The sequence below is a fragment of the Nicotiana sylvestris genome, chromosome 3 (genome assembly GCF_000393655.2).
Source record: "Nicotiana sylvestris chromosome 3, ASM39365v2, whole genome shotgun sequence".
Lineage (NCBI taxonomy): Eukaryota > Viridiplantae > Streptophyta > Magnoliopsida > Solanales > Solanaceae > Nicotiana > Nicotiana sylvestris.
The window spans coordinates 155,346,753-155,374,556 of record NC_091059.1 but is presented as its reverse complement, the minus strand read 5'-3'; the positions used below and the strand labels follow the sequence as shown (position 1 = coordinate 155,374,556).

At 38.8% G+C, this 27,804-nt stretch overlaps 3 protein-coding genes across 3 annotated transcripts; all 3 read right to left on the bottom strand.

Moving 5' to 3' along the window:
• Window positions 1-215: 215 nt before the first annotated feature.
• LOC104226190 (transcription factor MYB41-like) lies at window positions 216-2,291 on the bottom strand. The gene is made up of 3 exons (XM_009778108.2): window positions 2,000-2,291; window positions 649-1,452; window positions 216-398 (listed from the first exon to the last, which is right to left on the bottom strand). Exons 1-3 carry the CDS (start codon window positions 2,236-2,238, stop codon window positions 362-364), a joined length of 1,080 nt encoding a protein of 359 aa, XP_009776410.1. The 5' UTR covers window positions 2,239-2,291; the 3' UTR covers window positions 216-361.
• Window positions 2,292-5,998: 3,707 nt separating this feature from the next.
• LOC104237803 (histone acetyltransferase MCC1) lies at window positions 5,999-10,480 on the bottom strand. The gene is made up of 6 exons (XM_009792025.2): window positions 10,335-10,480; window positions 9,035-9,404; window positions 8,730-8,874; window positions 8,553-8,652; window positions 8,232-8,460; window positions 5,999-6,404 (listed from the first exon to the last, which is right to left on the bottom strand). The coding sequence occupies exons 2-6, from the start codon at window positions 9,154-9,156 to the stop codon at window positions 6,221-6,223; spliced, it is 780 nt and encodes a 259-aa protein (XP_009790327.1). The 5' UTR covers window positions 9,157-9,404; window positions 10,335-10,480; the 3' UTR covers window positions 5,999-6,220.
• Window positions 10,481-12,457: 1,977 nt separating this feature from the next.
• LOC104237800 (uncharacterized) lies at window positions 12,458-16,961 on the bottom strand. The gene is made up of 12 exons (XM_009792023.2): window positions 16,641-16,961; window positions 16,273-16,374; window positions 16,092-16,149; window positions 15,258-15,338; window positions 15,075-15,146; window positions 14,726-14,973; window positions 14,524-14,595; window positions 13,914-14,030; window positions 13,755-13,836; window positions 13,606-13,652; window positions 13,063-13,144; window positions 12,458-12,711 (listed from the first exon to the last, which is right to left on the bottom strand). The coding sequence occupies exons 1-12, from the start codon at window positions 16,877-16,879 to the stop codon at window positions 12,628-12,630; spliced, it is 1,284 nt and encodes a 427-aa protein (XP_009790325.1). The 5' UTR covers window positions 16,880-16,961; the 3' UTR covers window positions 12,458-12,627.
• Between the last annotated feature and the right edge of the window lie 10,843 nt (window positions 16,962-27,804).

The following is a 27,804-nucleotide window of genomic DNA, read 5'->3' as shown; positions in this document are numbered from 1 at the left end:
AAACATGATATTGGATCCTGAACGATACTGCGCACTTTTAAATAACTGTATGTATCATATCCAGCACAAGTAGATAATTTATTCATTACACGAAGATAAATTAAAGCATATATATACCGTCGATATTTATACTCCACTTTTCCAAATTTAAGGAGAAATGGATTTTTTTCGAGTCTAGGTTTATTAAGTACCAAAAAAAAAAAAAAAAACACCTCTGATACAATGGAAACCAGAAACTGCACGCCAATTAATGAAAATTCAAAATATTTTAATTTACAGAAGAAAAAAAACCAAAAAATGGTAGCAGCAAAAACAGAAAGTGTCTCAATATTCCGTCGCTCTAATATGCAACCAAAGCAATTCAAGGTGAGTAGCGGTCATGGATTCTTGAAGCTTGGCTGCAAGAATTAAACAACATAAAGAATTAGTAAAAACATCAATTTAATTAAACTATGAATAATACATCGACAGTTGAAAAAAATTTAACGCCACGAATATATTTCAACATGCAGGTTTACTTATGATGAACAAAAACATGTAGTATCTTTTATGTAACCTTATAGTGTAAGAAATCTTTTCATCGTATGTCGTGTATAGAAGTTAAATTCAAAATTAAATGCTATAGTACGTACTAAAAACAGAACTTACTCAATAATGTCTCTCCAGTAAGAGTCGTTTGCTTCTTCATCACCCATAATTTGTCCCCAGGGTTCAAATGTGGACGTTGATGCAGATGAAGGCTGCATTATCAGTTCTTGTTTCGGGTAAATATCGCTGGTGTTGTTCTCGTTATGCATTTTACTGATATTTTTCATTTGATTTTCACTTCCAGTAACACTTGATGACGTGCTACATGTGCCACTCAGGCGCATCAGTTGATCACCTCCTAATTTAGTGTCATTAATTTCCTGATAATCTAATTTACCAGAAAAATTATTTGCATGTGTGAATTCTGCATGTACATTTGAGGAATTGAGACCAAAATCAGTTAATGAGTCACTACTACTATTGGATAGAAATTGCTGGTTATTCATTAAGGTAGAGTTGTACTCTTGAATCTGATTCTGTGACCCTAAAATTTGGCTCAAAGCTTCTATATTTAAGGGAGAAGTTGTTGCAGTGGCATTTCTAATTAGAGAATTAACTAATAAGCTAGAGTTCTGTAACAATTGGATTTGGTGAATTAGTTGAGCCGTATCTGAAAACAAGAAGTTGGTGAGAATATTCATATCAATATTATTAATATCGATATAATTGGAAGTAATAGCAGCAAGAAGTTGAGGAGGCAAATTCCCAATTAAGGCATTAAAAAGGTTGATATGATCAGTTCTTGGCCTATGAGTTACCGGGTCAATTCCCATTTGCAGAAGTTTCTTTCTCAAATGAGTATTCCAGTAATTCTTGATCTCATTATCAGTTCGTCCCGGTAGACGTGTTGCAATTGCTGACCATCTGCAACAAAATAAACTTAGGGGTGTCAATAATACAGTTAATTCCATCAGTGAATCTAAGAGATTTATACCCTTATGTTTCATGTTGCATAGTTTAACTTGACATGAAGTTTAAAAATAAAAATTACTACAGTCAGAACTTTCTATAACAACATCGCTATATAACAACAATTCACTATAAAATCCAAGTTTTTATGGAACCAATTTTCATGCTATTTTATGATATATGTTCTCCATAACAACACTTTGCTATATAACAACCAAAAAAATCCAGAAAAAATGAGGTTGTTATAGAGAGGTTTGAGTGTATGTACTATAACTTCTCAATATTTGTGGTGTTAAACACATCATACTTAACATTTCTGTGGTTTTAAGACTTTTGAAACTTATAGTCGTAAACATACCATAATATTTTTATGGTTGTAAAGCTTCTCATTAAGAAAACATAGAAATGTAGTATCATTTTTTTTAGAACAGATCGGACTAATAAGAAAATAATGTCAAACAAAGTGAAACGGAACGAGTAGTACATAGTCCATATTACGTACTTGTTACCGAGGAGTGAATGGAGTTTGACGATGAGTTTTTCTTCATCTTCAGAGAATTTGCCTCTCTTGATATCAGGCCTGAGATAATTAGTCCACCTAAGGCGGCAGCTTTTTCCACAGCGATTAAGTCCAGCAAGTTTAGGAAGAGCACTCCAATTTCCATGGCCATTTTTGTGGATGTAATCAACTAGCTTTTGATCTTCTTCAGGAGTCCAAGGACCTTTTTTTAGACCACTCATATCATCAAATTCTGCTGATCTTTCTCATACACTTTGGATATATGTGAGCTTTATGTATCGTCGGCACGCTCCTGTTGGAGGTCCTCAAATTTGCCATGAATATTGGCAGTTTCAATGGCTACCGTTTGTCGGTCCTCGTCGGAGTCACGACTGATGTTTGCAATGTCATTTTCGGCCTGCCGCATTCGGCGGTCCAGGTCGTCCAACCTTTGCACTAGGTTGTTGCTTTGATCAGGCACCGTTTCTACGATGGGTCGTAATCGGTCAACCGTCTCTTCTAGGGATGCTAGACGCTCCCCATGATTCACCATGGTCAGAAATGGTGATGATGGCAAATGTTCCCTCGTCCGATGTCGAGCCTAGGCTCTGATACCAACTGTTACGCAACGCCTTCCTGATGATCTTTGGAAGGGCAACGTAAGGCTAAGCAACCGATGTCAGTGCGGTTGCTGTCCGCCAATGAGGTCCTCGCCGCACGCTAGACTAGATTGTCAGTGCCGTGCGGGAAAACCAATGTCGTGAGCAATTGCGGAAGCTGAGAGAGAATTGGGTTTTGAAGGACTAGTCTTGTAATGTTGGTTTATTTTTTTTAAGCATTATTAAGGGGGACCAAACAATCAAACATTTCAATCAGCATTTTCTGGTGTCTCTCCCCCTCGACACCACATCATTGTAATCATCATTTTCAGTCATCAATAAAATCATCATCAGCATTCAAAACCCAATTCTCTCTCAGCTTCCGCAATTGCTCACGACATTGGTTTTCCCGCACGGCACTGACAATCTAGTCTAGCGTGCGGCGAGGACCTCATTGGCGGACAACAACCGCACTGACATCGGTTGCTTAGCCTTACGTTGCCCTTCCAAAGATCATCAAGAAGGCGTTGCGTAACAGTACACGTCAACTTGCGCGCACCTCAACTATTCTATCAGATATCTATTATTTCCCGCGTATGTATGTATCAAGTAACTCTACTTGCACTAAAACCTTAGATGGGAACTAAGAACTGTTTTTGGATACTAGTGATCATTACCAAAGAACATTTGAATTAAGGGGTATCATCTAACACTATTTTGCTAAATAATTAATTAATATATATGTGTGTGTGGTGTTTGTGTGCATGCATGCATGTGTGAAAATAATATTTTGTGTAACGTTAGCATGAGATGAATGTAAATGAATAAATATGATTACTGAAGATTCATATAATCGACCACAACTTGCTTGAGATTAAGACGTAATTATTATTGTAACAATACACAAAAAAAAAAAACAATCGACATCAATACAAAGTAAATTTAAACATCAATTTAGGATAAAAATTAAGTACAGGCTTATAGTAAAACCCAACATTCACAGACTCAAAATCGTGTACAGGCCGAATTATGATAATATATATGTCGACATGCACCTTACACAAAATTATTTTACAAACACCGCTGACCTTAAGGCAAATTAGATGCTCAAATTCTTTCATATTTTTGATATAGGTTAAAAGATGGACGTCTTGTTAATTTAGCAAACCTATCTTCATGGTTATTTTTATTCATTTATTTCACAATCCTTGAACACAAAATATGCCGATAAATAATAATAATAAAACAGCATATTAAGGGGAAAAACACTAACCTTAGGTTTAACTAACTTGAGCTCAATGGTAATTTCTTTGTGTTATAGTTCAAAGTTGGTATAGATTGACTTCAATTTTTCTTTACCACAAGGCTAGCGGGACAAGTTATGCAACGCAACGCAGGTATTTGTGTACGCTTTACGCTATATATTACACTCTCTATGTAGAACATTAGGAGACAAAGTCAAGAAAAAGTCTTCTCAAAGTGTATATTACAACTTGTTTAAGTTAAACACTTAATTTCTTTGAAACTAGTGGAATTACCATGTTTGCATCAAATTGTAAAATTATCTGTCCTAGAAGATTAAAAATGTTACAATGTGAATTTTTTTATTTATTTATATTTAACTCAAAACATCTGTCTATATCGATATTTGCTTAGAGACTCGAATTTAAAATTTTAGCAGTTTAAACTTGTAGATGATATCGGACAGTTTAATACATTATCTTGTTGGGAAATTTCAGTTTAATTTACCATGGATTAATATAGAATTTGCATAACTGTATCTTTCTGTTTGTGTGCTATATCAAAAGTTCAGGAGCTCACGAAACCCTTATTGTCTTTTGGGACGAACTACCGAACCAATTTATTTCTAACTTCTAACGACTTATTATAAAATCATTCTTGTAATTACAAGTCAATTTGGATGCTTCTATAACGTGATAATTATAAAATAATAAATAAGTTAGAGAAAGTATTTAAATAAAGCAGACACATTATGAATAATTAATAATGAGTAATCTAATTGTCACCCCAATTACGTACATATATATGCTGATTGAATCTCAAAATACAAAGAAATATCTTGTGAGAGCCTGAGAGAGTATTTATATTATGACTATTACTAAGTCGTAAAATTGGGTACTATATATGTGAAAAGGTTCTTCATTTGGAAATACCTTTTCATGAAATATGATTTCTTAATAGTTTTATTAACACCTTTATATATATATATATATATATATATAGAATTCAAAAACCCAACAAAAACTCTCCCGAACTACGTGCATCATAGCAGTTCCGACGTGAAACGGTTATTTAAATGTTTGACCACGTTGAGAAATGATGAGACTGGTTTTCAAGTTTTGGATTAATTTTCTTTGTAATTTGCTGGAACTGTCTTTTTAGTTAAGTTCTTGAATTAGACATGAAAGCAAGAGGTTGCTATGACTACATTAAGGCTGCCGATGGTTTATGCTTAGTTATTTTGTTCATATGCTTGCTAGTTATGCTAGAACTATAATATATAAATATATTACTATCGTGAATTAAACTATTTTATATGCAACTTCTACATTTTATATAATGAATTCTGTCGAATCCGTAATTAACTTCAGAGGCAGACCCGGGATTCGACGGTCCGGAGCATTATGACATTTAATTAAATTTATAATTGCTCATAAAGATTGATACGGGGGCCTATGCTAATATCTGACTATTTTTGAAGACATTTGCAATATATATGGAGGTTTTGTCAAAGTTTTCGGGCGCCGGTGACCCCTCAACCTATAATGTGCGTCCGATATAATGTGATTGTTCCGCCGTTGAATGAATCGAGGAAGAACGCTCAACTGCTCTTCGAGTGACGAAATTGCGCAGTTGACCTACCAATACCTTTTTACGTAACCATATATTATATTATAATACATATATATGTTTAATGTTTCAAACTTCATAACTTTCATGAGTTTCAACGTGCAATGATCATTCTTTGTCACCAACTTTTCTAAAGTTTTCCTTTCATAGTGGCATCTGATTCTTGTCAGAGGCACAATATATGATTTTTGAGCATTTCCTGAATCACAGCAGCAAGAAAAGTTAAAGAAGAAAGTAAGGAGTCGGTTTGAAACCTAAGTTATGCTGAAATTATTATATTGAGATTAGTATTATTCCTTATTGACTGTTTGGTATGTTGCTAATCCTGAGATTGTCAATTTTACTATTTTATACTGAAATAATTTATCCTGGGAATTACTATTACACCTCTGACAAGTATAAGATATCCCAGTACTATTTTTAATCCTGGGATAACTTACCTAATATTAGTAACTAAAATAGGGATAAAACGGTACTAAATTTTTATCCCAGGATTATTTTTCCTTATCCATCATACCAAACGAAACAGGAATGAAACAAAGAATCTCAATACATACTATTGAATTTCTTGGGTGACCTTTCACAATAATATACATATCAACTAGTAAATCACAAGAACAGAAGATGACAGAAGGTTTATTATAGGTACAGGTAAAACACCAAAGTTATATAAGAAACAAATAGATGACTAATGACATTTCTTTCTTACTTTTAGTTCCATTTCCAGTATCATGAAAACTGCAGGAGCTAGAGATTAAACAAATTGAGACACGGCACCCTCGGTTGACATCCTCCTGTTATGTTTTGTTGGGAGAAGGGAACCAGACTCCTTGGATTTTGGCCATTTGGAGGGCTTTCTCTCTTCTTTCGTCCAGAGCTTGGCAGCCATCGTCTTGAATCCACTCTTTGCACAAGTAACTAAAAGCTTAACGAGCTCTCTGAAATTCAAAAGGGCAATTGCCAAGTATTAAAGTAACATCTGTTAGAAAAGTAGCTTGGAATTGAGATGTAGCAATTGTTGTTGTTGCTGTTGTGTTTGAAAAGCAAATCCTAGACTGGACAATCAAACTATCATTTGTTTCAATTCAATGCCAGATTCTAGCTTACTTGTTCATTACAGGAAAATGTGCAAATGTAAATTAGTGTTTATCACCTTCTTTTATCCCACCCAGTAATCTAACTGACGCGGAGTATTAAGTGAAACAATGCAGATACGACTACCACTATCATGTCACAAAGACCAATAAAGATGATCACTAGCTGAAAAATGCATGAAGCTACAATAATTGAAGAAATAATAGATGTAGATAATCTATCTTACCTCCATGCTTAATAGCCTGTTTGGCCAAGCTTCTTTTCGGCCAAAAGTGCTTTTATTAGGCCAAAAGCACTTTTGGCCAAAAATTGAGGTGTTTGGCCAAGCTTTTGGAAGGAAAAAAGTGCATTTGAGGAGAAGCAGAAGCAAAAGAAAAGTAGCTTCTCTCCAAAAGCACTTTTGAGAAAAATACACTTAGAAGCAGTTTTTTAAAGTTTGGTCAAACACTAATTGCTGCTCTGAAGTGCTTTTCAAACTAATTAGCCAAACACAAACTGCTTATCACCAAAAGTACTTTTGAGAAAAGCACTTCTCAAAATAAGCTGATTTTTGCAGCTTAGCCAAACGGGCTATAAATTTAATGCATTTCTACTGATTCTTTCACCTTCTAAGTGGGAAACAGAAGCCCATTTCCTCTAGCACTATTTGTCTCCGTCAAGTTGCTGGATCTTGTTTTGCAGCACTTCAGTATCTCGAGCTTTTATCCCCCCCCCCCCCCCCCAAAAAAAAAAATACTTAGCAATTTAATATTTTGCTTTTTCCTCCAAGGCTATTAGCTATTTATGAGCCTCCTAAAGGAAATACATATTGAACAGATTATGTGATATTGTATCCACTCTTCCGTTAACATGAAGATGAACTAGATCTATTCGTCTCCTTTATTTTTAAGAGAATCCCCCCACCGGAACTATTCTTAAGACCACCAAGCTCTCTCGATTGCCGAGTGAATTTTACTCTATCTGCCTTGCAGTTAAAGTATACTAGAAACCTGGGCTACATTGTGCTATCAATCTCAGGCTATTACTTTGAGAAGAGGGCAGGAAGCCGTGTTCATCCCTCCAACCCCCAAAACTAATACTCAATCGTATTTCACATGTTTAATGCTCTTTTAGTCTACGGAGTTGCCACTAAAACATGCATGAAGCCGATTACCCATCTCAAATAAGTGCAAGTGTGTTTTTCCTAACTGAAACTGAGTCAAACAAGGAGCAGTGCCAAACTAGAGGAAAGGTAAAGATAAGCAGAGTAAGTTCTACCAGGGTTTCCCCATTTTTTCAAGTTTAAATTCACAAAGCAGCCATAAAGCATATTGAACTCTCAATAGAAAATTGGACAAATTGGAAAATGTAGTGGTCCACGAGTTTGCAATAGCAGATTAGCTCAATGTCCTTTCTACCAGATCCTCTAACTGAAGTCCTCTCCTATAGCCAAGATATTATACTGAAAACTGTGAATAACAAGTCATCCTCAAGGACACTTTATATCTTTACTCCCGAAAAGATGATATAGTTTCACCACCTACACTCTTTTGAACCTTGAGGAAAAACCATGATAAATGATAAATGATCTCTCTACCAGGATAATTATCGCATATGACAAATTAATCAATCATAAAGAAAGAGAAACCTCTGATCAAGTGAGTTCAGGGAAAAGGGATGGCTGCACTTACAGAGGTGAGCAAGGAGAGCGACCACCATTCACATAGTAGATGAACAAGTACGCATCATAATGCTGACCGTTAATAAAATAAAAGGCAGGTAGCCTCCTCACACATTGAAAGTACATCTTTTTGTACAAGTATATGGCAGGGTTATTATATGAGATCACATGTAGGTAAACTGCTCGACAAGTCGGGATGTTCGAGGCATATTTTATGACCTCGTGAATTAGAGAACTAGCTGAAAATCAAAAAGTACGGAGCATTTGGTAAGTCATAAAATGAGAGATAGAAGTAGAAATAAGAGCGTAAACGGGAAAACAAAGCCTTTACCTATGCCGAGATTTTTATAGGAGTCTGCAACTCCCAGTGTCAAGATGTAAATCAATGTTTGCTCTGATCTCGATGAGTCATATCTCAGAAAATCTTCTATCTACAGATATATGTGATTCAAAATCAACAAAATTTTATAAGGCTAAATTCTACGAGTAAAAGAGCAGAAAGGCTCACATCACTGTCTTTTGCTAGAACAGTCCGCGCAGTCACAAATCCAATAAGTTCGTCATTTTGCCCATTGGGCCGATTGCGATCAACAGCTCCCCATGAAACAATGCCCCGGCCATTAACAACATTTTGGAAGAACTCAGACTCATATCTAAGCACCCGAAAAGAAAAAAAGAGTTATTAACAAAATGAGATGTTTACCTTAAAGACCAAAAACTTTTGGTTATGGAGCACATTCCAGTTTAAAAATTCAAGACATTATCTGACAGCATACTACTTTAATGAACCAAACATGAAAGAAATAATCAGACCTGATCGGGAACAGATCTCCATGGATTTTCTGAAGTACTTCCAAATCAGAGGTTCTTATAGGCCTATAATGTATGAGTGGATTGTGGGAGAGTTTGAGGTTCTGCATTGCACAATCTAGCATCAATCCCCGACAAAAATTTGGTGTATCTGTAAAGCTCGTTTGAGAAGGCTTCCCTCCATCTATACACCATGAACCAGAATGGCCATTTAGTCTCTGCAGGCTGGAGGTGATTTCTTCTCTTCCTCAATTCCTTTATACACGTGAGGTAGTAGCAAAACAAGACCTCTAAAGAAAGTAATCTAAAAGTGTCCAGTAATACGCCCTTTAGTAATAGTAGCTCCAGCAACTTTCGGCATGCCAAATATGTACTACAGAAAATAAAAAGGACGCAAGGGTGAGCAAGTTCACAAAGAAGCACATTTGCTTTTTCCTTGAGTAGAAGAGCTTTTATCCAAATCTCTAGTATCTACAAAGCTCAGAACTTATATATACGATTCTCTTGTATGCTAATACAAATGAATTATTAGTACCAATAGAAAATAATTATCTACAACTTCCGCAACACTAAGAACTCGGAGACTCAAATGATGAAAGATCTTATCAAGCTTCATGGTTCCCAAGTTGGAGGTTAACTTTAACCGGCAGTAAGAATTGGGGAATTTCACTCCATATTTGACAACAAACTTCAAAATCAGTTCGACTCGAACCAGGTTCTAGATTCTAACTCTCACTTCAAGTGGGAAAAGTAAAAGGGAACACAATGAGGTGAACCAATAAAAAGCCTTTCGAAATCCTGCACGATTATCTAGCAAATGCGAGTCCCAATTCTAATTCACTAAAAAAGGTATTCAGAAACTAATGCTATGCCCTGTAGTCTAATCTTCACCCTATGCAAATTTCTAGTGCAGACATAAATCACACACTATTAGCTGAGTTTTTCAAACAAAAAAAGAAACTAAAGAGTACCAACTGAACTCAAGGAAAAAAAACTACATTTATAACATACAGAACTTAGCTAAATTTTCCCATAAAGGAATAAAAAAGACAAAATCCAAAAGGTACCAAATTCAATTGGAGTAAAAGAAGTTCCACTCACTACCAAGCTTAGCTAAAATTTTCAAACCGAAACAAAATCTACAGAATACCAAATGGAACACGCTAACAGCAGTGGAACAAATAGAAACCCACATAGGGGATACGAAGAAAGAATCGAATTTTATGATTTTTATAGCAAAAAATAAAATAAAAATTGATCCCTATAAAACCATGTAAATTGTCAGATCAGCAGAAATAATTACCTGTGGTGCGCCAGCTGAAGCAAGAAAATGGGATATGAGATGTGAATTGCAATTTGCAGGGATAAGAAATCGGAAAAATCAGAGAGAGTTTTTAAAAAATTCCTTTCTCTTTCGTCGAAGTGAAAAATCCTTTGGACGGATTCTTTATCGACGCTAAAAAGCCTTCTTTTAATTTTGTTCCGGTCAACGACTCTGACTCGGCGACACAACTCGCCGGTGCATCAAAATGTCTCTTTTGCCCCTTTCTCTATTCGAATTCGATTTTTGGTTAATTTGACATTCTTGTCGAGTGATATTGAAAATAATAATAGGCCGTTGTTAAAGTGTTTACGTCAAATCATGTAACTTAATCACAATTAATTTCTATATATTTGTACTTTATTAAATTACTTAAATAAGATTTTACTAAAAGTTACTTTTTTGTTCAATTTATATGATGCCATCTAACTAAACATCAAAATTTGGAACTTCAATTTTATACATGATATAAGTGATAATGAAAATCTACTAATACATCTAGTTACAAGGTAATTGGTGTTACTAGCAAAACAATAACTTCCATGTTTCCCCCTATCTAGAGGTGTCATTGGATATTCGAAAACCGACTAAACCGATTGAACCGTAGCGCACGAAATCGATTTTTAGTTTTTTTTTTTAAAAACCGTAGGTTTTTATATAAATCTATAACCGCACTGATAATTAGGGTAGGTATTTTATTTTATAAAAATAAATCAAAAAAATACCGAACCGTACCGAATAAATTTTACATGTGGAAAAAAATATTTATATAGTAAGTTTAAAAATAATAATGCATTAAATTTTTCTTTGGGCCTCGAAATTATGAAAACTGTTACAAGTCAATAAGTAATTAAACTCAAAATACTAATTCCTAAAACCTATTATGCTACTTCTACTTAGACTAAGTTATTTCAAGTATCTTAGCAAGACAAAAAATATTCTAGCGATCATGAGAAGCAAACTACAATGTATTGAATAAGTTTTCTTTCATATAATTTAGATTTATCTTTTTGAATATTTAATTTTCTATAGACTTTATTCTTGAGTCCTAACTTGGTTAATATCTTTCCACTCGTGTGATTTATATTTTCTTTGCCTTTGCTTGGTTTCTTTTATGCTGTTGTAGAATAGTTGATGGATCTATATTCTAACCATCTTTCATTTTTTTTAGTTCATCACCCTTTAGCAGTAAAAATGTCTAGAAAGTTTTGTTACGTCCTGTAAAAGAACATATATTATTGCATTCTACTTCTATTGGTGAATTCTATATGATATTTAAAAAAAATACAGAAAATTAATTGAACCGTACCGATACCGAAGAGAAACCGACATGATTGGGACGGTTTCGAAAAGTTTAATTTTGGTTATACATAATAGAATAACCGAAAATTGGTATGATACTAATTTTATAAAATAACCGGCCAAACCGAACCATTGACACCCTTGCCCCTGTATAATTGTCATGATGTATGCACACATTAGGTGCGCCCAATTCCCAAATACTAGTTGATTAGAAAGTAAAGTTTATTCCGATATTAACCAAATAATGGGACACGAAGATCGGAACCTTCTAATTTGAGCCGTTACAATCTGATTTTTTTATTTTTTTATTTCATGGTTACGATCTAGATTTTCAAGCACATCAAAATTGAAGTTAAATACACACAAGGTGATCTAAAATCTTTAAGCAAACAAGCTACGTTTGACTTTGATAATCAAGTTGACTAAATTTTGGAGTGATTTCAACATCAATTCATTAAAAATGAGGAAATAATGATAGGCGCTGGCTAAATAGTGATATAAATAGTGTCAAGTTGTTAAAGTTTCAATTCCAAAGTGGTAGAAACATTAGAGTAATTTGACAGTCAAACCGTCGAAGTAGACTCAAGACAATCATTTGAAGTAAAGGGTAGTTTGCAGTGAAACTAGGTGGGGGAAAAAGCACTCTGCAGTGAAACTGAAAGGAATTTATAATGCAACATCTTGTTTAATATTTCACGAGTTCGTGCAATAGTTTCATTATTTGGAAGAACTTTACATGATTCAATATCAAAGTTAAGGGTGGTTCATTAACCCACCTCAACCTTGTTTAGTTGGATTGGAACTTCATATCATGTTGCTCGGATAATATATCAAAATAAGGATTTGAATTACAAAAATTGGCAACATTACAAGTTTACAACATACATGGTAAGAGCATATTAGTTTTATGCTGTGGGTCCTCGCCTCCTTACCGATCAGCACTCAATATGTACGACTCAAATTCTGTGTGATTTCATAGGAAAGTACCACTCAGGAATCGATGGTTTACTACAGCTTCTGCAATTGGCCTCCCACGGTAGTCACGATTAAGCATTGCCTGCATAGTAAAATAACCCAAAAACTCAAATTTAGTAGACCTACAGACTAAACAAATGCAAGCGTGCGCGCTCATACACATATTTCACAGCTCAAACAAATATGGAAAATTGAAAGGGAACAATGAGTGGCCTGAAATTTATACTAAGGAAAGTTTCCACTACTAAATTTTCTTCGGCCAACTCATTAAGTGCTAATATGAAAGAACTTGAAATGGAACAAGCGAGTGGTATTGAAACTAAGACAAACTTTAAGGTATTCCTCATAGTCACAGTGCTTCATGTCTTTTGCAGACTCATTAAAATAATATGGAAAGCGAACACGAATGGTTGCAACAGTTGAGATATTCTACCTGCAGTAACTCCCAGCCAGCACCATCACCTAGATCAAGAAACTTGACTGCTTCTAGCAGGCGATCATCAGCAGAACAATACCTGTCAAAAATAAGTTAAGAAACCTAGTGCGAATGGTCCTTGATAAAAACTGATGATTTTGTAATGTTCATAATCGACTCAAGAAGGTGAGAAATGTACTATGGAAAAACAGTGTCAATCAACAATCTCTTAACTGACATCAAACCCTAGCTAGACTTGGTTATTGTTCGAGGGGCTACCAACAAACTTAACTAGATCATAGCTACAATTTTTTTTGCCTCCCCCCCCCTCCCTCTCTCGTGGTTTGGGGGTGGAAGCGCATTTACATGCCTTCCAGCCCCTATATCTCTACAGCTCCTAACTATGGCCTTAAACTTTGTCGGTCAACAAAACACGATAACCAAGTCAATGTAACATCTTATATAAATTCCCCCTTTCTCTTCATAGCCATTTTATGACCTTAAGTCTGTCTCCATTTACGTGTTATTTCAAACCATATAATTCGAAGTGAGTTCTCTTACTCCCTTGCAGCTTGAAGATCAAGTTGAAAAGTATTTTCCAGGAGCCTCTGCAAGGGCATGACAGAAGAATAACAGAGGACAGTAATTAGCTCCAGTCACCATATAAGAGCAGAAGGTAAAACAGTTACATAGTTATAAAGGGCACAAACCCGCAATGATAGGCTGTCCATGACTCCTGCTTGACAAAATGGAATAAATGCTAAATAAGCAAAAAGAAGTCCAGCTTCAAATCTGCAAATAGCAAAACGTTTAATATGAGCAACCTAAGATTGTTTCCAACGAGAAACTATTGCACTCATGGAATGTACATGTCATCTGCTATTCCAAAAGCTCTTCTCTCCAAAGGACTAGACGCTCCAGAAACAGATGCCCGTCTCCAAAGTCCTTCTGACAGGATATTAGGACGATCTTCAAGTTTAGAATAGCTGTAAAGGCAAATGGTTATAGAATGTCAGCCGGTCATATAGCTATCTTGATTTCATTTTTCTCTCGCCACCTTCACTACCCAATTATCTGAGAAGAAAATGTCGCCATATGGCTGTCATAAGGGGAACAAGTAATGAAATCAATTAAACTACAGTTGCTTTTATGTGAATTGCTTGTCTCTAGCGAATTTGGAAGATACTCCTTAAGGAAGTAGTCAGAAGAACCTCAAAAGGTATGAATAGCAAAAAGTAAAACAGAACAGAAGAGTATTTACCAATTACTACTTCACATATCAACCAATCCTTGACAAGCTAAATTGTATTACAGTCAGCAAAAAAGAAACAAAATGAATTTTCAGCTTTTCCAGCATTTAACAGTAAACTGTAATCAAATGGAGTAGTATATTTTTCATAGATAGTCAACACAAGCATAGTTAGGTCATCATTACAGGGGAAAGTGGTATCACACGAGCAAGTTATGTAATGGGGATACCTTATATCAACAGAGAAGGCGAGATCACGGAGCTGAGGAACTAGATATGCAGCATCTTTCTCAACAACTGTACTGGTAGTTTGCAACAAAATCATGATTCAGCTAGAGGCATTAATGTTTATGGAACAACCCTCCACCCTAGCCCCAAAAACAGAAGAGCCAAATGAAAGGAAAAAAAGGAGAAGTGGTCTCAAAAACCTACTTTAGGACAACAGAAGCAGGACCAAGACTTTGGTGTAGTCTGTCATTGTCATGCATATAGGACAGACCTCTCATAGCCCCATGAAGCAGCCTAATAACAAAATATCTTCTGCGTTTTATGGTCTGATCCTGCTCAAAGGGGTTCCACAATCTCTGTTCTCCTCCAGCAATCACTTTTGCCATTTTTTCACTAGTAATTTTAGCATAATCTGCAGCACTATATTTTCCATTATCCCTAAAAGCAAGCCACTGAGAAAGCCCAAAAATTTCGGTGATGTCATCAGAAACATAAGCCAAAAGCAAGAATTTCACATCTAATCTGCCTACAACTGACAAAAAACATAACATACCTGCTCCCCAGTATTTGTCTCAAATCCTCCTACAAGTATTTGAATATGCTTGCAGAAATCTTTTGGACTGCTCTGTGAAATATTAAAAATGAAAAGGATCTTATTTGAAGTATTCGACCAACAATGATCCAACAAGATAACTCCGTAAATGCTAGAGATTCAACCAAAGAATTATAATATTACTTGAAGGGAAGCATGAGCATTAAGCTCATTCGCAGCCATCATGTCAGCCTCACTTCCACCAACTTGTTTTCCAGGATATACCTGCATCATATAACCTTTCTTGTCATATGAAAATTCTATGAGAGGTAGGGGAAAATAAGACTTACGATAAAGAGGCTGCTGAAGAAGCTTAGAGAGGAAGCTAACATCAAAGGTACAAATTTTGAGTTAAACTATCTTCTGTGTATCTGTATAATGTATTTGCCTTAATATCCTACTGTGTGTGTTTCTTCTGTTGAGATTGTCCTGAGGGAAGATTTTAGTGTAGTGGCAAAGAGGGTTCAAAAATTGCTTTAGGTCACAGGTTCAATTTCCAAGTTGGATATTCTTGTATTTTTTGGATCGTCTTGTTTACATTGCTAGCTTGCCACTAGCAATGATCATACTTTGAAAGCAATAACTTAGATTCACATTCTTTTCTTTGTGAAAAGACAACAAGGAGTAAGATATGTAAAAGAGCATAACCACGGGAGAAGATGAAGCTCGCCAAAAGGGAAGTCAAACATGGTTAAGCAAAGAACAAGGTTTTTCCAAAAACATTTAACAGCGGGAAAGATTCCCAAGTTTGTTACATCCGCTTGTAGATATCCGTTATCCTACTCAGACATAGTAGCATGAGTTCTGTCACAGGAAGTAGAAGAAAATAACCTAAACATTCATATCACCAAATCATCACTTGAAAGCAAGTAAAATCTGAGCTGTGCAAATGTTATTCAGCAAAGAAAGAGCTTCAATTTGTGAAACAAGTCAGACTATCAAAACAACAACATAGAAAAGAATGGCAAAGGCAATCACCTTAAAAATGACCCGAGTTCCTCTAAGTGGACCTTGAGCTACTCTTCCTTCATAAAGCCTGCAAAGGAACTGCGGATGATAGTATCAGCAGCAAGATTAAAGGTAACAACAACCTACTATAAACTACTTTATCCAAATTCAACAATTTCGTAAACATATAATCCCAAAAAGGAATTTCCACCTGATCGTGACATTTCCTTCTCCAATATCTTGTACTTTAAAGCTCCCTATATCTTCTGATACCGCATAATCCATCCCCATTCCAGATTGGAGGCCCGAGTAACTATAACAAAAAAAAATAAGAAAATTAAATGGTACAAACTCGAGAAAAGAAAATGCATCATAGGAAAGAAAATGAATGTACGTCTATAACTAGTTAAAATTAAGAGAATAAATTACGCTAAACACTCTAGTAATATGACTCAGACCTCATGTATTTTAAAACTAAACACTTACACCTTGACCTAGGAAATACTACAGAAATATAATGACTCAATTATCTATTTACAAAAATATAGTCCGAGTTCGAGTGCCCGTCCACACACTTACCTGGTGACATTCATGAAGCCATAGCTACCGATAAGCTTTCCAACTTCGAACGAATCGGAATTCGTGATCAAACTAGCAACACATAATCCAACAGCTCGACGAGGTCTAATTGGACAAGGTAGATTCGAATTCAGACTAAGACTTGAACCAATTCCGTAAAATGATGATGAAGAAGACCTCGCGACAAACGAAGTTCCACATTTAGAAAGGCAATCTGCTACTGCTCCTCCAACAACCATCGCCGCTCTGTGCGTATAGTGGCGCGAACGGATAATGGAGTAGTACTATGAAAAAGAGGACTTTACGCTATAATTTGTCAATTTTGTGGTGTTGCGTCATAATATGGAACGTGCGTGGTTATGCTTAAAAACTTAAAAGGGAATAGTCTATCCATAAAACTTTGATATTTTCTCAAATTAGACCCCTAAAGTTAAGAACAAGAATATATGAAGACTAATAAATTTAACCCTTCAAAACTTTGTGAATGATTAAGTGTGATAATACCTTTTTAAAATTGCACCTAAAATAGCAAGAGTAAAAGTGAAGGAATGTAATACTTACATTCAAAATTTTATGATAAAATGATGCAAATTTATGTTTAAACATTAGTAAAATTGAGCACATATTGATATCACAATTTGATACTAGAGTGGGTCTTAGCATGCTATCTACGTCTCAAGGGAACTCCAATTCCCTTACTAATGATGTAATTTTGCAACACTGTTCATAATGTTATTGTATGGGTCCAAAATTGACAACCACACCAACGGATAAGCAAGACATGGGATGGGGTCACCACAACACAACAACTGACGGTTGTCGTGACAAAGGACGATGACCAATAGCGGGCAGTCGGAATAAGACAATAACGGTAGTTTAAACTTAGAAAGAGGTAGGACGAATATGCCTTCTGGATATTCTTTATGTTGTACTTTTTAGAGTTTTTTGAAAAATGTCCCTTATAAATAGGAGGAGTTAATAAACAAGAAATGAGGCTGCCATTTCAAAGAAGAGAGAATACATTGTAAAAAGGAGAGAGGAATATACGAAAGAATTGTCTTATTCACTTTACTCAAGCACATGTTGTTTAACTTTCATCCATAAATCTCAAGATTCCACATCCATATCGGTTGCATATCGTTTCACGTCATCAGAAAAGAGGAGACATCTAATCACACAATCATTGGGTGACAGTCCCTTCATATTATGACTATTATCATTTCTTGCATTCATTGCATTTTCAGGATATTATATATTTTGTTAATCACATCGTATTGAACACATCACTTAACGTTCCTAAACCGTTCTCATTATAGTAGAATCTCGTTCCATCTGATCTAGGAATTATTAAGTTCAACTGAGATCCACTCCATTAATTTGTTACTAATTAGTTTTAGCAATTATTTGTTCAAACAATTTGGCGCCGTCTGTGGGGAGTTTTCTAGTTGAAACTATAGTTCTTTCTAGATCATAAATAAAAAAACACATCTCTTCCTCGTTTGCCCCACTAACAATGATAGGAAAAGGAGATGCGAGGTTGAAAACGATAGCAGGTGTCACTACCAACATCTTGAACACAATCAACGAAGATGGCAGGGAAATCGATGAAAACGCGACACCGAATGCTACACCCAGGCGGAGTGCTTCGCCTCCCCCTCTCGCGAGAGCGTAACTGCTTCACACGAAAAAGGGAGCCTCCACGTCAACAATAGAGGAAGCACCACCAGCAATAAAAAGACTACTGTAAGAGTGGCTAACGAGCACTCTGAACAACATACTCGATAAACCTGTCCAAAGGGAGAACAGAAATACTACACATATAGACATCATGACAACCATTGGCGAACAGGACGCCCCCCAAATAGGTAACACTCATACCATTGTTGATGTAGGTAATGACGCACTCATAGCCATTCTGAAGAAAATGGAAGAAATAGAAAACAAAAACAGGGCGCTCCATGATTAGATGAAGGAACATCAAGAAAGGGTCCACAAAATACCGGGAGCCCCAAAGTTATTAACGAAACGAGACGTTGGTCGATTCATCGAATAACCATACAGTGAAGGAGTAGCCCCCCATGCCATATCAAACACCTTCAAAAGGCCACCATATCTGAATATTACGATGGCACTACGGACCCAGAAGATCACATTGTCCACTATGCCACAGCGGTGAAGGGCAATAAACTTTTAAAGGAGCAAGTATCGTCAGTATTACTGAAAATATTCGGCGAAACCCTAATAGGGAGAGCCTTAACCTGGTATTCACAACTGCCGCCGCAGTCAATAGCAATGTTCGAGGAAATAGCGGACAAGTTTGTCACCGCTCACGTGGGGGCTAAAAAAGCGGAAATCAGGGTAAACAATATATTCACCGTTAGGCAATCGCCTGGTGAGGGACTTAGGGACTTCCTCGCCCGGTTTAATAGGGTGAGAATGAGCCTACCAAACGTGTTAGAAGGGATGGCGGTAGCGGCCTTCCACAACGGGTTGAGTAGGAACGGGTCGAGAGCAACCAGAAAACTATTGAGTAGACTCGTGAAATATCCTCCTACCACCTGGGAAGAGATCCACAATGCCTACTGCACCGAGGTAAGAGCCATTGAGGACGACCTCAACGATCCGATCCAATGGCTGACATCAGTTCAATCAGAATCAAGGAAAGATCGTCGTAACGACAATAGAAGGGATCAATTGGGTCCCCGTCTGGCCGAGATAGACACCAACCCTACATCAGAACAGACGTCCCACCACCAGCTCGGCACAGGATGGCCCGCTCCATCACAGGGACTCAGCAAAACAAAAGAGGTATGCCTCCACTCTTATCTGCTCATAATTTTTGTGTTTCCCCTTCAGAGTTAGTGTATGCACTGGAGAAGCTCGGCACAAAGGTGCAATGACTGCAAAAGATGAAATCCGATCCAAATACTCGGAAGTCGAATGCTTTTTGTGAATTTCACCAGGAGCGGGGTCACAAGATCGAAGACTGTATAGGCCTGCGGCAGAAGGTAGTGAGAATGCTGAACTAGGGACACCTGAGAGAACTAATGAGCGACCGAGGACGAGCCAATTTTACCCGCTGACGCGAACAACCCCAAGGACCTCCAAAGCTCCCTTTCCTGCTCACACTATCCAAATGATCATCGGTGGAAGCGACGGGGCAACAATCAACCATATGAAATACACCACTACACACAAACTCAAGCGGTCGATCACTCATGAATGGTATGATGACCTCGAAGATAGTATCATCTTCGATAAGTCAGATACCGATAGTTTGACTTTCCCTCATTACGATGCTCTTGTTATTACTCTACGTATTTTAGATACTGATGTAAAAAGAATAGTGGTGGATGAAGGAAGCGGCACATGCATTATTCATCCCCGAGTCCTCGTACAGATGAGGCTCGAGGATAAGATAATACTGCATTGTATAACACTAACGGGTTTTAATAATGCAGTCGAGCGGACTTCTGGAGAAATAGTGCTACCCGTCTTAGCCGGGGAGTCACCTTGGAAACAACATTTCATATCATGGACCAGGATACAACTTACAACGCCATCATAGGACGGCCATGGATACACGCTATGAGGGTCATCCCGTCAAGCCTCTATCAAGTGATCAAGTTCCCTACTCCATGGGGAATATTCAGCCTCCGAGGCAAACAACATACTGCGTGAGAGTGCTATCATATCGCCCAGGACTGCACACACACTCGACAACTAAAGGAAACCAATGCGGAAGCATAGTAATCAGCGATGTTGGGAACCAAGTCAGGCGTAAAAACAGACGTTATCAAAGATCCCGACATCGTGAAAGCCGCTGAGCCGATGATAGAAGATCTTGATCCTGTCCAAATAAACAATAGCGACAGCACAAAGAAGGCTTATATCGGGCACAATCTCTCGGAGCCAGGTATATTTCATAAATTCTTAACTGACAATGTCGATCTATTTGCCTTCTCCCATTCAGATATACCAGGCATTCCAAAAAACATCGCTACGCATAAGTTGAATGTCGACCCACTCTATCCACTGGTGTGACAAATAAGGAGAAAGTTCAACGTCACAATCAACGAGGCCGTCAACGTTGAAGTTGATAAATTGCTCGCCAACGGTTCTATCCGAGAATCAAAATATCCCTAATGGGTCGCAAATGTGGTCATGGTAAAGAAGAAAAATGGGAAATGGCAGATGTGTGTAGATTTCACAGATCTAAACAAGGCATGCTCGGAAGACTCTTTTCCACTGACTCATATCAACCAACTCATCAATGCAACAGCAGGGCACGAACTGCTAAGCTTTTTGGACCCCTATTCGGGTTATAACCAAATCCTCATGGAGGAGGAAGACCAAGAGAAAACTACTTTCATCACCCATCAAGGAACGTATTGTTACAAAGTCATGCCATTCGGGCTAAAGAATGCAGGGGCCACATATCAAAGGTTGGTCACCAAAATATTTAAAGACCAACTCGGCAAAACGATGGAGGTTTACATCGATGACATGTTGGTCAAATCCAAAAGGAAAGAGGACCATGTCGACCACCTTACAGAGGCCTTCGACACATTAAGACGATACGGAATGAAGCTAAATCCCAAAAAATGCACCTTTGGCATAACCTCAGGCAAATTCCTCGGTTTCTTGGTATTACAAAGAGGCATCGAGGTCAATCCAGACCAGATCAAGGCCATCGAAAGAATACCCAAAATATTAACCAGCAAAAAATAGGTATAAAAACTAGCTAGTCGGATAGCCGCCCTGTCGAGGTTCATCTCCCGGTCATCTGATAGATGCCATAAATTTTTTAATGTGCTGAAGAAAGACAACAGGCTCCAGTGGAATTCAAATTGCATCGAGGCCCTAAGAAAACTAAAAGCATACTTGTCCTCGCCGCTAGGGGTGTGCATTCGATTTTGACCCTTATCGATTTGTACATATTCTTGTCGTTATCGTTTCAATAAGGTTTCAAATTTTTCGATTTTTTATCGATTTTTGGGGCTTATCAATTCGGTTATTGATTACACCAATAAAAAAATTTGTGGGATTCCACGGAAAGTATATCGCTATAAACACGCCTAACTAATATGGACAAAAAGAAGCTAAAATAAGTCGAACACTGTTTATAACATAAAAATTGTGTCAACAAGCACATGCAACGAAACTAAAGTAAGGGATCAAATGTATGCCACCAACACTCTAATAGTATAAAAAAATACATCATCACGACTAATTTTGTTTTCCATTAATTTGAACTTCATTCCCTTGAGCTTTAAATATGATCATTCCTTAAATGTGGTAGAGGAAATAATAGGGTTAGGGGCTTAGGGTAAAGGAAAAGGTATTATAGAATAAGGGTAAAAAAAATTGTCTTTTTAGTATATCTTATCGGTTTATCGATAAATTGATAACCCAAAAGGACAAAATCAAAATCGAAATCGATAACTCGATAAGGAAAATTTTGAAATCGAAATTGAAATCAATAAACCGATATCGATAAACCGATAACAAATAATCGATTCAATTTATCGATAAACCGATTCGAATGCACACCCCTACTCGCCGCCACTACTCGCTAAGGTAGATCCCAGCGAACGCCTCCTATTCTACCTAGTCGTCTTAGAAGTCGCGGTAAGTGCAGTTTTGGTCCACGAAAATGAAGTTACGTACTCTTCGATTTATTATATCAGTAAAACCTTGTTTGACACCAAAATGAGGTATCCCCACCTCGAAAAACTGGCTCTGGCATTGGTTATAGCTTCATGAAAGCTTAGACCACATTTTCAATGTCACATCATATCAGTGGTGACGACGACTTTCCCCCTCAGGAGCATCCTGCATAAACCCGAACTGTCGGGAATTGGCCAAATGGGCCATATAATTGAGCGAGCACAATATAACATATCAGTCGCGAACAGCGATAAAGTCGCAGGTACTCGCCGACTTTGTCGCCGACTTCAGTGCAGAAATATTGTCCGAGGTCGAGCAAGAAGCATTTCGCACCTCCCCTGCGCAACCCGACCTCTGGGTTCTCTACACCAATGACGCATCTAATGCATCGGTGTCTGGACTGGGACTAGTACTTGAAGTCCCAATAGGCAAAGTGATTCGCCAATCCATACGGTGCCCCGAAATGACTAACAATGAGGCCGAGTATGAGGCCGTTATTGCAGAACTGAAACTGGCCCTCAAATATAGTGTACGACGAGTCGTCCTCAGATGCGACTCACAACTCGTCGTTAACCAAGTTACTGGGACTTTCCAAATCAAGGAGCAAAGGCTACAGAAATACTAGGCAGAAATCCATAAGCTACTGCCAGAATTCGATGAATGCCGACTCGACCAAATACCCTAGGCGCAGAACATCGAAGCAGATGGCCTCGCCAAACTGGCAGCAGCAACCAAAAATATCACCAAGGAGAACGTGGTCACCCTCCTCCACTTGTCAACAGACCAATTGAGGTACATTCTGTAAATTTGACTTGGGATTAGCGCAACCGCGCCATGACATATTTGTAAGAGGGAACACTCCCACAAGACAAAAAGGAAGCCAAAAATCTTCGAATGCAGGCGGCCAGGTACAGCCTCATAAATCATGACCTTTACAAAAGGACGTTCGGCGGCCCCTTGGCAAAATGCCTAGGGCCAAATCAAACAAGGTGCGTGCTCAAAGAAGTATACAAAGGATACTGTGGTGCCCACACAGGCAACCGAGCCCTCGTCAGATGCCTCATTCGGGAAGGGTACTATTGGCCCACTATGAACAGGGAAGTCGCGGATTACGTCAAAAGATGCGAGCAATGCCAGAAGTAAGCACCCATGATACACCAAGCGGGCGAACTCCTTCACTCCATCACTTCACCATGGTCGTTCATCAAATGGGGAATGGATATCGTTCGGACCCCTCCCAACAGGGCAAGGTAAGACACATTTCCTTTTAGTTTTAACTGACTACTTTTCCAAATGGGTGGAAGCAGGTGCGTTCGCCCAAATATGCGAACAGGAAGTCATCACATTCATATGGAAAAACATCATATGCCGCTTCGGCATCCCCAAAGAAATCAGCTGCGATAATGTACCTCAGTTCACCGAAAAAAAGACGATCGAGTTCCTCGAAAAATGGCGCATTAAGCGAATACTCTCCACGCCATACCATCCCAGTGGTAACGGTCAAGCCGAATCCTCCAACAAAACAATATTGAATATCCTAAAGAAAAGGTTTGAGGATGCCAAAGGGTTATGGTCGGAACTGCTACTAGAGGTATTATAGGCCTACTGCACCACGCCAAAAACAAGCACAGGCAAAACACCATATTCATTAGTCTACGGGACTGACACTGTTATACCCGTTGAGGTTGGAGAACCTAGCCTGAGATACTACAACGAAAGCAGAAAAAACAATGACGAGAACAGAAAGCAAGACCTCGACGAAGTAGAAGAACGAATAGACATGGTTCATGTAAGGATGGTATCCCTAAAACAACAAGCGGAAAGGTACTACAACAAGAAGGCTAAAATACGATCACTCAAAGTTAGGGAGTATGTCCTCAAGGACAAAACACAAGCGGCCAAAGACCCAAAAGAAGGAAAACTGGGAACCAATTGGGACGGGCCATACAAAATCACAGCGGCAGCAAGCAAAGCGGCATTCTAGTTAGAAACAATGGAAGGAAAACTACTACAAAACAATTGGAACGTCACCCATCTTAAACACTTCAAAACTAAAAAATGACGCCCCTCGAGTCGTACTCTTTTTCCCTCACCCGGGGTTTGTCCCAATCTGGTTTTCTCAAGGAGGTTTTTAACGAGGTGATGAGGGGGACGTCTCGAAGTTCAAAGTATAATTCATCGCCCCGCCTGCCGACAAGCTCTCCAGGTCGAACGATGAAGGGACTAGATATAGGGAAACTCTAATATATGTATGAAACCGACATGTACAATACTCCAGCAAATGAAATTAAGCAACATTTTACTCTCCATCATTCTTTTGCAATCTAACGTTCGACCTCGCTCGAATTACAACGGGTTAAAATTTCGACCAACTTGAAATAACACCCCTGCGGCCAAAGGCCATCGCCAAACAAAAAATTCAACCTCACTTGAATCATTTAATATTCGTCATCGCTCGAATTACAATGGGTTAACATTTCGACCAACTCGAAATAACACCCCTACGGCTAAAGGCCATCACCAAAAGAAATTTTTTTTGACCTCGATCTAACCATTTAATCTTTGACGTCATTCGAGTTACTTGACATCTGACGTCGCCCGAATTACTTTACATAACCTTGTTTGAGTTACTAAGATCTACGGTCATCTATGACAAAACATCACACGAGGTTGAAAAACCAGGGACCCCCTCGCAACAAACAAAAATAACAATTCAGAGGTACACAACAAAAAAGTAATTGGTCCATTACAACTGGATATATTACAGAAGTTTTTCTTACAAAAGGCTCAAGGACGCCCTCACAAAAATAAAAAAATGAATACAACAAAGTCCTACGCCACGTCATCCCCCGTGGCATACTCCTCATTATATCAAGAATCGGAGGCGAGCCTATCCGTATCATCATCATCAATATCATCCCCTTCAGGTGTACCGGGGTCGTAACCACAAGCCTCACGAGCTCCATATGCTTTAATACGCACATCCTGAAGTTTTGCCTCTAAAACATTCCCATTGGCTTGCAGGGACTTGTACACATCAAGTCAAGCCTCGGCGTGGACCTATATCTCATATAGTTCCAGTGGCATGACAGGATCAGCCAAAGTATGAGACGTAGAGAGTAGCGACTACCATCGCACATCCTCCGTATTCAAAGCAGTAACTTGTTCGTTCAACACGGACAACTCCGCCTCCAGATCTTGAATACGTTCCTCAAACCTCGCTACCTTGAGCGCGGACGTCTCCATCTCATTGTCCAGTTCAGATCTACAAACATGAAGGGCGTCTTCCAAAGCCACTACCTCAGATAATGGCAGTTGCCCTACCCCTTTTGGCACGAGCCAATCCATCAGCCTTAACACTCAGCTCACCCCTCAAATCGACAGCCTCCGCCGCTCTTCAATCAAGCTCAACAGTTAAGGTGGCCATCCGCGCTTGAAAATCGGCGTTCTCGGCCATCACCCCCTTGATCACCTCAAACTCTTCTTCCTTGTCCTTAAGAGCCGCCTCAAGTTCACTATATCAGGCGATGGATTTCATCAGATCTTCGTCCCGCTCTTTTAGCTCTTCGACCTTTTGTGCCAACTGTTTCTCCTTCTACTTAAGCCCATCACGGAACAGCTGAAAATCGATGTCCTGAGTGAAGAAATCGGCCAATGCACACTGCTTGGTGCGATACTCCTTATATTTAGAGGCCACTTTACCAAAAGCGCCCGTCTTCCGCTTATCCCTTCGATCACACTCGATATCCATGATGAGAGTCTAATATGCAGAGGAAAGAAAGCCAGCTGAAGTAGATTACGTATACAAAATGAATTCAAAAACAAAAAGAAGAGAGAAAAACACTTACCCGCAAAGACATGCTGAAAATACTCCACGATAGCTCTGCATCACTTATTGCCTTAAGCACCGTACTCTCGGAAGCAGCACACAAAGGGGCAAATGCCGACGCTGCCTACTCAGAATTCGCCAACAAGTCATAATCCACGGGGATGACTATGTGTTGGTCAGGACCCTCCGTCCTCACTTCCACACGAGTATGTTGCTCCAAGAAAGCTCGCACATCTTCGAGATCGACGTCCAAACATGAAACATCGTCCTAGGCATGCACCGCTCCACCACCTTCGACAGTAGAAGACGCACCACCCTCAGCAGATCATATAGATCCCCTGCCTTGACATACCCTTTAGGCCCTAGGGGACCTCTCTGCCAAAATAACGTCCTCCATAAAAATGGCCCATGTGCCTGACCTAGGCGAGGACGCCACTCCCAAAGCAACGACTCATTTCTTTTCAAGATCAGTGGCGACGGCCTTCCTGAGCTCCACCCTCCTCCTTTTCCTCAACGGTGATTCATCCCCGTTGGAAGGCTCATCCACGAGGTGGTAGATAGGCCGAGAAGAGATCTCATCTCGTATAATGACATCATGAGGAGAGTCTCTTGTTGGTACGGTCTGAGTACGACCTTTTCGGACAGACTCAACTAAGATAAATTGCATCCCCGCCGATGCAACGGCCTAGCAAAATGCCGGGACCGGAGCCTTCTTCGTGGAAGCTCTACGACCTATCACCACAAAGAGGTCGTCTCAATAAACGATGGCAAACAACCAAAGGTAAGAGCAAAGGGAACACTTACCAGACAGAACTTTCTGCCCAAAGCGTTTGAAGAATGCGGGCCAATCTCGAGTCCCCACCACATGAGGCAACACACGAGCTACCCAATCCTCAATGCCTATGACGGAAAAGGGTGCACGCCTCTGAACTACACAGAAAAATCACGGGTAAATAAAAATTAGAAAGAACGAAAGTAAACAACAGGCGTACGCCGCCGACACCCACTATTATGACTCTACTGCTCTAGAAATCTAGTAGGGTACGACACCAAGTGCTCAGTTTTGATGAAGAAATACTTATGCCAAAACTTACGGCTTGTCCTGTCGTCTGTTCCGACCACCAACCCTCTGGTCCCACGATGTTACAGATGTAACTCTATCAAAACTCGGGGAATATATATGTAAAAGGTGGTGAATGCTAACCTCACACCCAGGCAACTCCGTATACTTCGTCAGCACCAAAAAAATCTTATATGTATATAGAGACAACTGTGCAGGGCAAACTTCGTAGAATCGACAGAACCCCTCCGCCAGCGGAAGAAGAGGGGGGGTATGACCGATCACAAAACGATACACGTAAAAATCACAATATCCCGATATGTGGACATCCAAGTTGGAACCATCTCGACATGAGGAGGAATACTGTACGTAGACCGAAGTTCATTTATGTGAGTGGGCCCAGTCTCATAGATCACCGAAACGGGGGAAGGAGTGGGCTCCTTGTGGAAATCCTTTCTGGACATAGGGTTTCTGGGGAGTATCTCTTCTACGGTGGGGAAACTATCACCCTCCTCAACCGCTACATCCTCGCTACCGGAAAGAGGGGCCATAGACAACGGAGTAGCATCAGAAACCTCATCACGTGCACGGTGGGTTCAGGGCAT